The 17,674-nt window shown below is 40.5% G+C and overlaps 1 protein-coding gene across 1 annotated transcript in view; it reads left to right on the forward strand.

The window, feature by feature from the left end:
- Positions 1-16,858, forward strand: part of KIAA1958 (KIAA1958 ortholog) — a 53,399-nt gene extending 36,541 nt beyond the window's left edge. The window contains 1 exon segment of the mRNA XM_048290657.1: positions 14,061-16,858. Coding sequence (XP_048146614.1) covers positions 14,061-15,106 — 1,046 coding nt within the window. The 3' untranslated portion in view covers positions 15,107-16,858.
- The last annotated feature ends 816 nt before the right edge of the window (positions 16,859-17,674 follow it).

The raw sequence follows: 17,674 nt of genomic DNA on the forward strand, positions 1-17,674 counted from the left end.
TTAATCCTTTTTGTAATTATTTCAAGCCCAGTGGAACCGTGCCAAGAATGAAAGTAGTGCAAGAAAAATAATCACATCAAAAGAAAGTTACAAAGCTCGTACGTAAACAGTTCTTCCAAGAACATCAAATAACTGCTAATCAGTCTCTGTATTTGTAGTTTACATGCGAAGATTGATGACTCTTGGCTAAAGTGACTGCTTGAAGCAGTCTCCATGGACATATGCTGCTGGACAAGTGAACACTTAAATATGTGTAGGGGTGAGACAGTCTCTCCTCTTTGTGTTGTACTGAAGAGTTCAGAGTCCACTGATGACTCTTTAGGTCCCATAATTGATACCTATTCCTGCTCTAGTAGATGGACTAAAAATAATAATTGCTGAGATACATTATTACAAAAAATATAGCACTTTTTTTTTAAAAAGTTGCTAGAGCCTAGCTTATTTAGAAGAATAAAATTAGATCACTGTAGTTTTAAATATCAGAAAAAGGAAGCTACTGGCCTGATTAATCACCTGGTCTTGCAGCATGGATTTGCCAGCCCACTCCCACCTTCAAATATATTCATCCAAGTGCTGTTAAATTATAATATAATGTTTTGGGGGCTGTATTCTAGAAATCTAGCTAGACTTTTTTATTCTAGAAGTCAAGCTAATGATTAGTTATCTTTACAATATTGTAAGGGAGTTCTGTTTAAAAGCAGGACAGTAGCATAAAGAGGACAAGTTTAGCCTTGGCAGAGTAGTCATGTAATTGCTTTTATCATCTGGGTGCACAGCATGACAAACAAATTTTTAAAAAAGAAATGAATCTGTAGTACTAACAACTCTAATACAAGAGTTGTTTATGAAGCTGTTCCTACGAGAGGCATTTATCAAGGTAGTAATTTTTGCAGGAGAACACAGAAATGAAAATGCATCAATTACTACAATATCTTTAACTTTTCACTGTGCTTAAGAAATGTACCTATTACCATTTCAGGACTTCACATGTATTTTATTTAGTGAAAATTCCTTTCAGACACAGAAAGCTCATGCCAGCCTTTTTGTATAACCAGCAATGGAGTTGTCACATGCAGGTTGTCCTAAATATTAAGTGTTTATCAGAACAGCTATGCATGCAAAAGATTAGGCTGCTGCTTTCTTTGATGTCAGGGCTTATTTCCTCTTTTCAGCATGGAATTCCTCTGAGTGGGAAGTACGTGCAGCACAAAGAGACATCTCCTGGCAGCACTGTAACTGGGATACATATATATATATACTTCTTGGAGCAGGCTATTCATGAGTATTCATACTGAAAGTAGGTTGGTGTGGGAGATGTTTGGGGATGGGCTTTCAGGTGTATTCCTGCAATAAAAGCTGCATAGGCCTATTGATCCTCTGTAACAGAGGAAGGTGGAGGAATGATAGTTTCCATGCAATCTGTGAAGGTTATTTGCGTGTAGCTAGGAAGGAAAGAAAAGGACTATTGCAGCCAGGCCCCAGCAGTTTTCAAGGATTCATTTTGTAGAGCATGCCAAGTTCAGCTGACAAACAGTTGAGAATATTCACTGGGATTCTGAAGAGAGGAATTATTCTCTATATAAATATATATTTTTCATTCAAAGTACCATTGCACAAACAGTATTAAGGAAGACGGTGTGTTATACTAGAAGACAAACTGCCCGTTTCAATGAATGGTTGTGTTCTGGAGCATCACCATTCATTTCAGACCTAGAAATATACCCTGTCCACCATTACCCTAACATGAAAGGCTGAAAAGCAAAAAATAGGATGCGCAAGTGAAAAGTAGAAAACAATAATTTTTGCAAACCAACATGACCGAGATGCTATGTTCTCCCTTTCTCTAAAGGTGTCTTAAATAGACAACTGTTTTGTGCGAAGTGCTCTGTTTTATGATACTGGTGTATAAAAGAAGAAAATAAAGCCTCTGCTGGCTCCAGCTCTCCTGCAAACATATGGGAAAAAACAAACAAAATTGGACACATCTGTACTGAACATCACTTTAATTTTAGGAAATAGATTATTTAACACGGTGCTTTTAATCAGAGATCTGTTTCTCTGTGTGATCTTTGAAATTGTTTCATTTTGGAGCTATTTTCAGCTTATGATTTGTGAGTCTTTAAGAAAAGAGAAACAAGGCAGAGTCAGATTGGGATCTGCAGAGGAGATGCAGCACAGCAGCCAAGAGGGATGCTGACCCTGGAAAGGCTTCAGACACACACTTCCCTTTTGCACTTCAGATGGGATGCTGGGACAAAAAGGGCTTGATGGTTTAGATCAGGACACTATCTGAGAGTGATTTTCCACTTTGTGTGAGGCTGGTACTTCACTAAACAGGCCCAAGAAAGTGATCATTCCCCTGTTTTGGGCATTGGTGAGTTCTCACCTCAAATCCTGTGGTCAGTTTTGGGCTCCTCACTCCAAGAAAGACTGAGGTGCTGGAACATGTCCAGAGAAGGGCAACAAAGCTGGGAAAGGATCTGGAACCCAGACTGATGAGGAGCAGCTGAAGCAACTGGGGTTGTTCAGCCTGGGCAGCCAGGTAGGTGTTGGTCTCTTCTCCCAGGCAAGTGACAGATGAGAGGAAATGGCCTCAAGCTGCACAAGGGGAGGTTAAGGTTAGGAAAAATTTCATCATCAAAAGGGTTGTAAAGCATTGGAACAGGCTGACCAGGGAAGTGGTAGGGTCATCATCCCTGTGAAACTGTTCAAAAAAATGTGTGGTTATGGTGCTTGAGGAGATGGTTTATTGGTGAACATGGTGATTGTAATAGGTAGATGGTTGGTCTTGATATCTTAAAGGTCTTTTCCAACCTTAACAATTCTATGATTCAATGATTCTATACCTACAGAAGGACTACTTCACACATGTTTTCAAGATCTAAGATTTTAGTAGCAGTAGTCCTTGGGAATAACTGTTTCACCTGTCTCAGTGATGGGAACATGGCATTTTTTGCATAAGCTGTTCTGTGAAGCCACTACTCGTTTCTCCGATTTTCTTCATACCTAAATTGTATCCCTCTTAGAGAGTCTTCTTCTGTCATGTCATCTTCTTTTTGTATTTGCAGTGAACCTAAAATCTGCTTGAGCATGAAACAGACCAGTAAAAATATCTGAGTATATTTTCTATCTCTCCAAGCAAGACAGAAATTTGGAATACAGAAATTCTTGTTTGAATTTTTCCAGAAAAGAAAACACAGGCATGATGATATTTTAGATATTTTATCACAGCTGGCACAGCACTGACCAGTGCTTGCTAAAACATTCAGATCCTGGAAGCACTGAAACATAATGAAATCTATCTTTGTTTGATAAAGTATGCTTAAATGAAGCATATGCCCATTCCAGGAAGTGTTGAAACAGGCTATTAAATCAAAGCCTCAAGAGAGAGAAAATGGAATGCCTGCTTTCTGTGATGAATCTTTCTTGCTGGGGCGCTCCACAGGGTGGTCACAGAAGAGCTGCTTTCAGCACTGGGTGTTTTGAACAGCTTTAATGTGGCTGGTGGCCTCTGTGGAACGTTTGGGCAGGGCTGTGTTTTCATTTCCCAAATGAGTCTGCTTTTCTCTGGAGCCATGCCGTGCTGCCCTTTAAAAATGGAAGGATGCTGCAGATCACACAAATGTTGTGTTAGACACAGCAGTTCCCAGGTCATGGTTCCCACTGAATGCTGCCCCTGGCGGGAGCTGGGAGCAGGGCTTCCTGCAGGCACGTCTTATAAAAAGTGGTGCTGAGGACTTTGCTGAGTCTGATTAAAACTTCATGTTAGTAAAGCTTTGCTTAATTATACATTGATCATTAAGTGCATTGGCTGCGTCTTACTTCTGATATATACCTGTTAATCCCTTTAACTCTAATTGAACAGTAAATGCGCGTACACGCACACAGAAATTCTGCATGTGTTCCTGTTGATGGAACTGAGGGTGGCTATCACAGTGACACTGTGATCTGCTGTAGCTTTTCATTAACTAGGTCTTCATGATGAAAACATCACTTGAAACAACAATGGATTAATGATGTTTAGTCAATTGCTTTCTGCTTTGTACTTGGAAAGGAAAAATTGAAAGAAAAAAGCTGGTCTTCTGTTTTGTTCAGAGAAGGAGAAAATGTATTCTGAGCTGTTCTACCCCAGGTCACATCACCCCAGTGCAACAGCTGAATGTGCTGTATTACTGTATTATTTCAACCAGGAAACCTGTACCCAAAGATTGAGCCTGTGAAAAAAACCCAATGTTCAGCTCTGACCGTTGAATAGCTTGTTTTGATTTTCTGTTTACACTCACTTCTGTTTTCACTGGGTATATGCCTAATCTCTGCTTTCCTACAGTGACTGGTCAAAGATAGCAGTATGAATGCGCCAGAGAAGCACTGATGGTTTTTTATGGGAATAGTTCCATCCTGTGCACAACTTGGAGCACTATTCTGATTGTTATGGGCTCTGTCCTTCAATCATGTTGATGTGCCAGCTTATGGAGATTTTTTCTGTCCTTTGCTCCTAGCAGATGGAGCATTGCCACTTGTTTGGGACTTCATTTCTTGCATGACTATAAAGCCAAGAAAACAAAATAACAGACAGGGGCAGTATTCTTAGCATTACAGAACAACATTCATGCCTATATGCTGATAGACATTTTGGTTTTTTGCTCAAAAATTTACATTTTATTTTTCCTCTCTGTATAAAGAATTGGCTTTATGCCTCTGTTTTCCCTCCCCCATTTAAGATAGTCCTCAGAAAACTTACAGTTTGACAGTAACTTGTCCCATTTGCCATTCACTTACAGAATTGTTGAATACATCAGACTGTTTATTGTGCTAGTGCATATTAAAATAACCATGTATATGTATAACACATCCATAATTATATCCATTAAACTATAACCCATTTGACCTCTTAGATTAATTGGTTTGTGTCAGTTTTGGTATGAACTCATTCAGTAGCAGGGGAACTGATTGTTCATGTCCTATATAGAAGAACAAATTATTTCTATGGAAATAACAAAACATTCCTGACAGGAAAATTCTGGCAGTGTAAATACAGAAGAGCAATAATAACAGTATTCTGAGCAGCAGAGCAGGTAGGTAATTTTTGTATGCTCTCCTGAGTGTGTACATAGCTAGAAAACATCTGAAACTCCTCATTTTATTTAAAGAGACTTTACTCAAGTAGAGCTGCAAAATGTGACTAAATATTTACTCAATCAAACTGTGATAAATTAGGTTTAAACATGTATTCAAGGACAGAAAGAAATGAGTTGTGCTATGAACAGCGGTCCAGTTCTTGATGAATGTGCTTCTCTTGCAGGTTTGTCTCCTCACTGTGCAAAATTTCCAGCAGCTCCTGCACCTCTTGGGAGTCCTTGTCTTGGCAAATGCCTAGGTGTGCCATGTTTAGTCTAGAATAAAGTGGTCTTCCGTCAGCCAGGGTGTGTGAGCAGCTGCCTAGCAGAGCATCTAACGCTTGAGGGCTGTCCTCTTCCTGCAAGCTGGGATGTATTCATGTCGCTGCCCTCTGCCCAGCTTTGAGTCTTCCCCAACCTTTACATTTTAAACTTCCGTCCCTGTAATGTGATGAAAGTTGTGTTTGTAAAATAAAGTTCATGGTTGTCATTTTTTTCTGGAGTGTGAGGAGGAGAGAAACAGAAAAGCAGGCTAAAAATCCACCTTAAAAGCTATTTCACTTGAAGTGTTAGACTTCATTCTCTCTGGAGAACTGTGTAAAGAGCTGCTCCTCAAATACTGCTTTCTGAGCCAGCAAAGAGAAAAGAAATATGTGTGTTAAAAGTGTACATGGAAATTCCTTGTGAGGTTGTAAATTGTGAGCTCTTCACAGAGTTTGTGCCCTTCATAGCTTGCTTCACTCCTACTGGACAATATACAGTGAAAGGAAAGGTAAAAACACATTGGTCTGGCTGGGCAAAATCACCAGCACAGAATTTCAGAAATGATACATCAAGGTCACTAACAAGGCAGTTGGAATACCTTGCTAAATTAAAGAAAAAATACTGAAATGCAGTTCTTTGGGGTGCATGTGCTGCAATCTGTATTACCAGAAGTAAATGGCACGAGCTGCCAACACATTTCCTCTTACATCTGCAGTAGATAGTTCAGCCAGAACAGAAAAGGGTTCTTTTTGATTCACTACCAATGGCACTTCAATAAAATAGAGGGAAAAATGTCTGCAGTCTTTAATAAGCAATATATCAACCAAGTGCTGTCAGCCTGTGTAGAGAGTTTCACAGTATGATTTATTATGTTAATTAGAGTCATGTGGGCTTCATGCTCTAAAGTCTGAAACTGCTCACATTCTCAGCTTGATTTAAGAATATGCTTTGGCCAAGACTTAAAGTGCAGCTTATTATGATTAATGTAATAAAATATTTATTACATTCTCCTTTTCTTTGTTTCTCTGCTTGCTGCCCCAGTTAGACTGACTCATTTTGAAACACTGATATAAATTAGATTTCAGATGATGAGGACTCTCATCTGGTTTTAATCTCTCTTTGGTGTTGTTTTTTTCATATCCTTTGTTCTTATTCTCTCTTCTCTCCCCCTCATCTTTATTTCTCTCCCATATTTCCCAGTTCTGCTTCTCAGCTGCTGTCTAGAGTGAATCAAAAGCAGGCAAACTTCATAGCCCTGGCTCATCCCTTCCAGACCTCTTGCACTGCTTTCTCAACTATGCTTATTAAAGGTTTTTCTTAAATGTGATTGCATTAAAACTGGTGGTACACTGTAGCTGAGAACATGCTAAACCTCTGGTGATGTGAAGTAGCACATTTTACATATTTTACATTAAAATTCTTGTTAGAGAAGACTGAACTGTAAGGGGATACATGGGCCCCATTTCTCATTCTTCTTCCACAGGGCTTTCAATTGCAGAGGGGCACAAAATTCCACTGTGCCAAATATTCCAAAATTATATATAAATTTATACCTGTTATTTTGTGCAAACCAGCCCAGTAGTTAAATTTCTGGCTGAGCAGTCACTGCTTCTGAGATCTGTTTACACATCTATAAATCTGATTTTCTCTGTAGGAACATGGAAAGGTGGAAACCTTTCCGGAAATGTAGATTCTTGGTTTTGTTATGTAAGAAATGGATTTTTGCCCTGAGAATTGTAGACTTAATTCAATAAAGGAGGTGTGTCTCAGATCTTTACAGTTTTTTTGCTCCACGTTTTTGATTTTTCTTCTTGTTTTTTTTCCTCTTATCAGCTTTTGAACCAAGTCACTGTATGCATATAAATTTTATTCAGTTCCACCTTCTATACATATAATGACTTAGACCAGTTAATTTTTACGTAAGCAGATACTTAAATACAGGGACACCAATCCATAACACACTTAAAATATGCTTTGTTGAATTGGAAACTTACTTGGGAGAAAAACTGATACTCTGCTGAGGATGTGTATGCAACACGTTCTGGACTGGTGCTGAGCCAGGTCCTCTTTGAAAACAAGTGCATCCCTTCTGCTGTGCATCAGCCAGGTTTCAGTACTCAGGCTAGTGTAGACCATTACAATCATTTCTTTAATTCTTTCTGCCACAAAGCATTAAATAACTAACCTACTTTGAAAAGGCAAAATTTCTTTATGTTGCTAAGGAGTCCTGGGTAAAAAAAAAAATGTTTTCCAGGGTTAAATATTTATTCAGAAGAAAATAATTGTCAGAAAGTGTCTCTTTTCTTTAGCTTTAAACTGAAACCAGTACCTGCAGTTTTCTAATGGTGTTAGCCATTAGTTGTTTGGAAATCATTAGAATATTATATGGCTGAATACAAATATGCATGCTCAATACACAGCTGAAATTAGCTTCACATTACAGGTAATGTTTTCCTACTTACCAACTCCAGCAGCATTCCCAGTTTCACCAAACTACCTGATTTGTTTAACCTGAGCTTTGAAAAAGTAGAAATTGTATCTTAGCAGTGAACATTGTTGAAGGAAGTTTAGTCAGTTACTTTGACGGGTGGAATGGGGTTTCACTTTATTTTTAAAGTTTTCTAATGTTTTTTTTTTTGTAGTGTATAGAACTCTAAGTGTGGCTTTTATATCCTCCACCTCTATGAAGAGTTGAGTCCCTGAATGTCAATTATATAAGGGTCCAAATAATTTGTTTTTATATACCTCCTGTAAAGATAATAGCTATGGAAGTAAGAGTGGGATGAAGCATGGCAGGTAGACCTGGCGATGGTTGCAGGCTTGGTTACAATCCTGGTGACTGACTTGGAACAAGCCAGATTAAATAGCAGATTCCACTCCAGCTGCCAGCTGAGTGTATATTGCCTGTACTATTGCCTTAGTACCAGATATATGGGTTTCTTAGTACTCCTGCAAAATATTTTCTGTTTCTGCTGTTCTCCATGCTGTGTATGAGCCGTAGCATCCTGTTGTGCAGTGTTGCAGTGTTGGGTAAGCCTGGGAGAGCTGGAATTGGTGTATTTCTTCCTGTCAAATGGAGGTGGAATCTGGGTAAATATCCCACTGTGTGGTGGTACAGAGGAAATACATCCCATTTTGCATTGCAGCAGTTCGTGCCAGTGCATCTCAGAACAGCTTCAAAAGGAGGTAGGTAACTCTATGGCCTCATACCCCAGAAATGCCACTGTTAATTGTTCAGTGGAAGAAGGGAAATGGAAGTTAAAACTGGAATGCAGCACTTCTGTTTTGCACTACCATGACGAAAGCAAAACCAAACAACTAGATGAAGTGAGCCAATGGGAACATTTTTTGTTTAGAAAATGCATTTTTAGAACCTTTGTGCTGGAATGGCTCAGATGTCATGTACATCAGGTGGAGAAGGAAGATGGCTTTGTAAAAATTGGAGTTCCCGGGGTGCTACTGTTTTGCACTGTTCATTAGCAATCGCTAGTACCCTCTGCAAAAAGAGGGTGACCCAGTCAGTCATAGGAGAACGTAACTTCTTACTCGCTTATCATGGCTACAGATTTTCTGACATCTGAGGACTGTGCAGAAGTCTCATTAATATCGATGTGTATTTTATTATTGGCTTTGCCAGCAGCCAAACTGCATCTCAAATCTGTTCAAGTTGTTGAGAGAAAGTAGTGAAAGAGAACACAAACTGGAAATAAGCACTAGTGTTTGAGTGAGCATTCATTATCAGACCATTCTATACCTTGCAAAAATTGTTCAGGTGACTAAAGTTTATTTTAGTGACTTTACTTAATGGAGATACCATTGAATAAATATTCCCATACTCATTTGTCCTATGTCCTTTTTTCTTTGTCATAATCTAAAGCTTTTTAATTTTAGAATTGTAAAACATTTTGCTGATAATTTCATTGGAGGAGGTTAACTGAATAGAAGTATAATTTTTTTTGCCAAAAACATAGTGTCATTCATAAGGGGATATTAATTAATTAATTTCTTTCATACTACAGATTTTACATGCTAATGAAAGCCTTTTCTGAGAATGTTAAACTGGAGTTTAACATATTAAATGGTAAAATAGAGTTTAACTTAATGTAGTGGGAACAGGGAACTTTAACTGTTAAACAGAATTTAGTAACAACATCAGAGGGGTAGGGCAGAAATTCAAGAAAAATTACGGATGCACTTTCGTCTACTTATTCTCAGGATGTTTCTGCAAATGTTTAGAGGCACTTCTGCTGTGGACACCTTCTGCGCTTACCCTCACCCTCATTTTTGGCAGCAAGACATGAGAATGCTGGGTTATTCTTGTGATATGGTGAAAATCGGCTTTCTAAGATTTGCATGCAGCAATATTCCAGGATGCTGTGGTATGACAGTGGTATTCAGCTGGTTCTGACAGGGAAGCAGTAGCACGGCTTCCAGGAGGGCACATTTGTCAGAGGCACATGCAGCTGTTCCCCATTGTGACTTGACCATAACTCCTTTGAACAACAGAATGACCTCTGCTCACTGAGACTGCAGATTTGAGGGTGTTGTTTGCATATAGATACCTTCTTGAAACAATAGGGGACAGGAGAAAAAGGTAGGAGCAGGCTGTGGTTTACTTGAACTGTTTTAGTGGGCTGCATATTGCCACAGCCTGAAGGTTGGATATCGCTGCTTTTCAGGGATTGCAAAACAGGGGCAACAGCCAACCTGCAAGGTGCTGGGGAGTGGAGAGAGGGCACTTAGCTCCAGCATAGAGATACGTGGTGCTTCGTGTGTGGTTAACTAGGCTTTTTCTCTTGAATGAAAGCGTATCAGTGGAAGCAGGCCTGCTGCAGAGGCATTTTCCTAGTCAGGACACAAATTTGGCAGAGAAGACTTTGGCTGGTGATGTGATTACCACCAAGAAAACCCACCTTACATTTAATGTGCGTCTGTGATATCTCACTGCTTACCATATGCAGAGTTTAAGACTGTTTGCAATAATAACTTAGGTTTGTGACTCCCACTGATGTCACAAATGCTCTCTGAACATTGACAATCTGTATCTGTCTATCATGAAAGCAAGTGCCTTTTCCCCCTGCCATATGTAATTACAGAGGTTATGTCCTTTTCAGGGAGTCCAAGTGTGTGTATGTGTGTGAGCTGATATTAAAACAAGCCTGAGTTTGATAACTGTGCTGATAATATTAAGTCTTGGCTGCGTTAAGATCAGATTATGAAAAGATCAGAAAACAGCTGTTGCTCTGTGGGAGAGATCATCTGATGGTCATGGGCTAGCCTGGGACATCCCGCTCCCACTAGGTTGTCTGTTTAATCTCTCCCTGGTCACTTTATCTCTTTCTCTACATTTGAACTAGAACATCTTAAGTACTCATCACTTTTTCAAACTCATGGTTGGGAGTTTACCCTGGACCCCCCAGTAAGGTGGGTTTTACTATCTTTTTCTGCCACACTCTGGTTTTCTTGGAAATGAAAGATGTGGGATATGATAAGAAACTCAAGAGGTATAACCAGGTCCTTTGTGAACTGATGCAGCTCAGGGGACAGGACCTCAGGAAATGCATCTCCAAATCAATTCATTTTTTCATGCTTCTGGTTGTAGTCTGTAAAACAGGGGTAACAGCACTACTAGTTCCAAAGACTGCATTATGACAAGGAAAAGACACTAAGGAGAGCTTGGCGTCATAGATCAATGATGACAATAATTTCTGGTTGATTGGTTCTGACCAACCAGCTGAGAGAAATTAGATCATAAAACAAGAGTATTTGTATTCCTAAAGCCTAACAACAGAGACATACAGAAGACTATAAGAAAGGTGAAAACATATATAACACCTCTCCATTCTTTATCACCATCAATTTGCAGCTTGGGGACGTTCTGATACAGAGGTGTTCTCTTGTATTGAGAAGCGCTTTGTGGCTTTTTTTTCTGTGCTTTTACCCAGTTTTGGAACCCATGCACACTGAAGAGTTGATGATGCTATTAGCAGTGGAGGTCCAAGAGCAAACAGGTTTATGTTTGCAGTAGTCAAGGAACTAATGTAGATCCCCACCAGTGTTTCCAGTAGTTTCCACCAGCTCCACAGAACAATCAAAAAAGCTTTGGTCTCTATTCAGCAAGGTGCAGCAAAGTGAGACAAAACAAACATCTGGGAACTGTTACATGGGAAACACCCCACATTTGTACCATGGTGCATAATACATTGACAATATCTGAGCGGTCTCTTAGGAAGAGGATAATCCACTTTTGCTACTTCAGCCTGGATTCACAGCCAAAGTGAATGTAGCTCTCCTGATGTGGCTGCATGAAAACCTGACCCATTATTTTTTAACATTTCCCACCTGCCTTGTGAAGTAACACACAACACACCACTGCAGGAATGCAGTGTTTCTGGGGTACTATTTTGCTCATGAAAGTTGGGAGGATCTTTAATTCAGCATGGGTTTTATAATTGTTAGCTGCAGATAGGGCAATTTCCTTTGCAGATTAAGGAAAGATGCTGTAATGTAAATGACTGACTGGGTGTCACTGCTGTGTTGTGACAGGCTACTCTCTAAGAAGAAGTGATTGATGACATTTATAAAACTGAGCCATTATATGTGCTGTTTGTATTGAAATGGAACTTAGGATGTGGGCTGTCAGTCAAAGCACTGATTACTTACACAGTTCTATAATAAGTGGTGGTGGGTGCAGGGAACAAAACACCAGAGTAAATGTTTGTTTTGGAGCTTTAAATAGGCCTGTCTCTTTGTTTCCAGCCTGCATCTAGCCATACTAAAGGGATCTATTATGTACATTGCCTGAAGCGTGAGGCTTCACTGCAGGCTGCTAGGAGTGCTTTGATACTGACATCAGTATTAAAGTGAGTTTCTGAATCAGGAAGCTGACCTTTCTTTTTCCCCTGGAGCACAGTTCAAGCACCTCAGTGCTTTGTGGCACCATTTTTTTCCTGCCTACAGAAGCCCCCAAAGACCTCAGTTGCAGATGGCCACTTCTCTGTGCTTTGCAGAGGATTTAAGAAATCCCTCTAAACAGGTGAGTGCTGTGGATGCAGGAGGCCTCACTCTGAAGACACAGGAACTGGTCCTGAGGGTTATAAACTCAGTCCTGTTTCTATCCTGCTGGGACGTGCTGGGGCAAGTCACTCCCCATGCCTCCGCCTGCAGGTGTGGTATGGAAGTGATGGGATGAACTTCCTTGAGAGTCACCCTGTAGATTGGTGGAAGGAGAATCTGCCCAGCTCTGCCCCAGTGTTTCTGCACCACAGGGAAAACTGCAGGTGAGGTCGGGAAGGAGAGGCTACCTCCCTTTCCCTGCTGCCTTCTCCCCTGCTAATAGGCTTGCAGGGAAGAGAGGAGCAAGTGTCTGAACACTGGTGCAAAGCCAAGGCTCTGCTACTCAGCCTGACATAAGCTTGGCCTGAATGGCAGAGAGGCAATGGGAGCTTCACCTGGTCTCATACCACTTTGTGTGTGTATGTCGGGTGGGAAACACCTGGTGAGTGTTGCTATGGCACTGCTAAAAGGATGCCAAAATGTAAGAGTTTTGCTATGAGACCAAATAAAAAAGAACTTTGGGTTTTTTTCTCCCTCTTCTGCTTATTAAGTGAAAGAGAGACAAAAAGTGCTCCACGTGCGGTTCCAGAAAACAGTGAAATAATTGAATTTTCCTTCTTTGCATTTGCTGTTAATTTTCTAAAACCATTAAGATTTTTCACATTCAGAATGACAGTTCCATGTATATGCTTTAAGCTGCGTTCTTGTGCAAACAAATAGTTTGCATATGCCAAGAAAACAGTCATTAAAAACACACATCACTTACAAGGCTTTTCCTTTTTATGCTTCTCTTATGATCAACCAGAAAATCAGCTGTCAGTAACAGATATCATAGTGGTGGCATCTGAAATTGTGTTTTGATGTGTCATTGATTGTAAGGAAATCAGGAAAGCCTTTAAAGCAACATGAAGTTGTTTCCAGAATTTGATTTTTCTGCAGAATGAAAAGACATGGTCATAATTGTACTGTCAAGGTACAGTTTGATGACATAGAGAGATTATACAATCATGCTTTTTTACATGTTTTCTGATGTGAACGTATTAAATATATTTTCTTTATTCTTTTGTAAATTGCACTTTGCTCTGCAGTAACTCCTTAGGGTGTGCTGCCTTATTTTGTACTGTACATTCTGACTATATTTATTTTGCTCTTTAAAAATGTGCCTGATTAAAGATAAATATTACTGTCCTAAATATGATGCTTTAGCTTTTTTTTTGTAGGAAAAAAATGTAACCAGTACAAGCTGTGGTTTCATAAGTGAAATAATTCTGAGTGAGCTTATTCCTGTGTCTGGGCCCTGCACACAGCATTGTGATCCACAGAAAATCCTTCACCTTGCCTTTATTGCAAAAAGCAGATTGCCTCTTAATCTCAATGATTTTCACAAATCTCCATGCACAAAACTGTGCCTCGGTGTCATGAGGAGCTCACTTTTTGTGTCATATAGTGTATCATTTGTGAAATTGAAGTTGGCTTTTCAGTCATGTCAGAGGTATCTAAAGATGTTTCCCAGAGCCCTTTGTGAAATTAAGTTCTTTCCTTTTTGACGAAATTCAGTTTAGGAAAAGCATCACATAAACTCACTGCTTCTGCTTTTTTTCTGTCCCATTCTTCCTCTTCCAGACCAGGATGAGAGAGCAGCAGAGCTCAGCAGGGAGCAGAATGAGAAGACCATTCGGAGCACGCAGACAGCTCTCCGCAATTTCCGAGAATTCCTCATTTCCAAGTACCCCTCTGAGACCCGTGAGATCTATGTCATCCCCTGCAAAGAGCTTGATGCCTATCTTGCGTCCTTCTTTGTGGATGCCAGACAAAAAGATGGGTCTGAATATGAGCCAAACAGTCTGGCCAACTATCAGTGTGGACTGGAGAGGTATCTCAAAGAGCACAGGTATGGATACAGTATTACGAGGGATAAGGAGTTCAAGAGGTCCCAGGAAGCTCTAAAGCAAAAGCAGATAGAGCTGAGATGTAAAGGGAAAGGAAACAAGCCACACAAATCCATGAAGCTCACCTTTGCTGATGAGCTTATCCTGCGCAAAAGAGGCTTACTGAGCCGGTACAATCCTGAAGGGCTGCTGAACCTTGTGTGGCTGAACAACACTAAGGCGTTTGGACACTGCACAGGTTTCCATGGGTCCACCCTCAAGTGGGGCGATATCCGGCTGCGGGTGACAGAGACTGGGTTGGAGTACCTGGAGTGGATGGGGCCAGACAATGGGGACGTGAGTACCAAGAGCAAGAGAGGCGGGACGGACTCGCGGGTGTATGCCACCCAGCACTCCCCACAGACCTGCCCTGTGCAGGACTACAAGGAGTACGCCCAGCGGCGCCCTCCGGCCATGCGCTACGAGGATGCGCCTTTCTACCTGTCCATCAAACCTGTTGTCAACTTGGCTGCACTTCACTGGTACAATTGCCAAGCCCTGGGGAAAAACAAGCTTGCCAAGATGGTAAAGACGATGTGTGAGAAAGGCAACATCCCTGGCCGCAAGACCAACTTCAGTGTCTACCAGAGCTGCAGCACCCTCTCAGAAGCGCAGAGCAACCAGCTGGTGCTGATCTGCAATAACTTGAGCCAGCAGGCTGCCCAGTCCATGGCAAGCCACTCCAATACCGGCAACTTCATAGTGTCAGCATCCTATGACTCTTCGTCTGACACGGCTTGAGAGAACACCAAACACTTTTTTCTTTTCCTTTTTGTTTCAGGCATTGAATTTGTGCTCAATAATACACATCAACTGTGATTGTACACTATTCCCCCTCATAGCCCTCTCTCCAGTGTTAATTCACTTTATAAGAATATATAAACATATAATATATTTTTCTTTTTACAAATAAGTCAACAGAAATAGTTTAGTATTACTAACAGTATTTATAGTGTTAATGCAAAAATGAAAGGTACTTATGGATTATAATATGAATGCAGATTTTAAAAGGATAAAAATGGTTCTCAGGCAACACAGGATAGAGTGAAAATACCATTTTAAACATGCACACATTAATGAGTGTAAATCCCCAGGGAGGTTTACATAGGAATTCTGTTCTAAAGCATTTTTTCAACTTAGTGTTTTAACATGACCTCCCACAGTGGAGGAGACAAACTTAACATTGGCTGCTGCTTCTTACCTGCTAGCTTATTCTTGATCAGCAAGACCAAGAAATAAGAAATACATCAATGTAAGTTCACAAAACTGTTTACAGCATTTTTGATCTGTTTTTATTATGTTTCCTGAGGCTCATTTATGCTACAAAAATGCGGAGGTCAGCAAAACATTATTTTTAAATTTTGGGTTTGTTGATTTTCTGGGATCAAAATGTTGCTGGTGTTTAGGCTAAAAAGTATTGTTCTCAACAATATGCAAAAGTATAATGGCAAAACCATTGTCACACACATAATTTTACCTCTTTAAGCATAGGTTGTTAGTATTTTGTCACTCTGTGTATGTAGTGTAAAATCTACTGACATAGAGCACTCTTTCAGTATTCTGGGAAAACCAAGAGGGCAGAAAAATCTGCAGTCTTATCCCAAGCTGTACAGAAAAATTGCATCAGCTATGTCTTAAGCCATCATTTGAAATCCACAAAACAATAGAGAGTGTAACAATATTTCTACAGAAATTTTAGAAGAATTTCTACAGAAAGTTAAAAAACTGGATAGTTTGAAGTGCTGGAATACAAATTTAACTTAGCTACACATCATCTGTTTCCATTGCAGACAATGGAAAATGTGAATGTGAATCTGAAGGCAGAATTTTGACCTTAAAGCCTTGAAATAACGAGTTCTGCTGTTCTACTTTGCCATGTAATTGTTCTACTACAGGTGTGGGAAAACCACTAACAAATTCACTATTTCAGTAATCAATTACAATTCTTGACCCTTAAAATTAGGAACAGTACTTTTCAAGTTAAGTTCCACAAGGATGTGCTAGGGCTGTGGTGAGGCTTTAGACAAGTCTGCTGGGGTAATTGAGTGCCTGATGAAGTCAATGAAAGAGACAACCTTGGCTGACTTCCCCTGGGTATTGGACCAAACTGTTACTGAGAGGCTTTCTTATTTTGCAGTTTTTAATTGTTGTGTTTCCTTATGCTTGTTTGTCTGTATTTCTTCACATTCCTGCATATCCTTCATATTCTTTAGATCTGCAACTGTGCAATGACTTTAATCATCACTTATTCCAAAGAAGTAATGAAAGAAAAGTAGCAAATAGAAGTAAGCCACCTGGCACCTATAACCTTTTTTTCTGTGTTTCTAGGATGAAATGTTTCTGTGTGTGAGGGAGCTGGCAGAGTGTCTGCGCCTCACTTAAGCCTTACCGAAGGTCTGTTTTGGGGATGAAATAGGTAGCAGATGTGCCACTGAAAAGTCTAAGGGCAGAGATTTCCCCTATAATAAATATCTGTCCTCCCAGGAAGCTTCATGAAGGTGACACAACCTGGCTCTGATCTCTTTTTTTTCCACATGTAGCAAGGCTGATACCAAGTTTGTGTTTCCTGTGCCTGACATGCCATGGTAATGTAACCACCATTTCTACAGTCTTCCATTTACCATCCACTGTCTCTCAGGGTAGGCAGTGGGTTGGTGGGCACAAGCAGTTGTTCATATTGCAGAGCCCTCCTTTTGTAGCTTGGTTTTGGGGCTTGAGGCCAAATTATGATTCTACTGAAGTGACTGCAAGCTGTGTCCATGACTTTCAGTGCCATGGCATATCTGTCTTGTAGGTGAAAGAGACAGAAGCACAGAGAGATTTTAGGTGAAGCCAGAAAGACAGCTGCCCGGTTTCCAGATGAGGCCAGACATCTGTTTGCTGTTTGCACTGCCTTGCCTTTTCACAGCAGTGCTTTTAATGTGATACAGTTAAAAATAGTTTTGCAAGGTCAGTGCTGCTGTGGGATTTCTTTGCTGTTTTCCACTGAAGACTCATGCAGTGGTTCTTAATATGTGCTGGAGTGCGAGCATTCCATGCCAAGGACCTCTCTCAAGGTGCCAGGTGAGAGCTCAACCAGGGAGCCAACCTCTAGGGGAGTCTGGTTTCTCTTTCTCCCCCACTGGCACTCATCTCAACACTTCGCAGTGACAGCTATTGCTATATCTGACATACTTCCCTGCATTTCCTTTCCTGTTCTACAGTATGGGGATGGGTATCAGCTGGCCTCTGTGGGGCAGCAGATCTCTGTTTCCCACCTCTCCTCCACTGCTCAGCCCACCCCTTTGCTCTGAGGAGGCCAGTCACTGG

This window comes from Corvus hawaiiensis, chromosome Z, assembly GCF_020740725.1.
Source record: "Corvus hawaiiensis isolate bCorHaw1 chromosome Z, bCorHaw1.pri.cur, whole genome shotgun sequence".
In the NCBI taxonomy this organism is placed as follows: domain Eukaryota; kingdom Metazoa; phylum Chordata; class Aves; order Passeriformes; family Corvidae; genus Corvus; species Corvus hawaiiensis.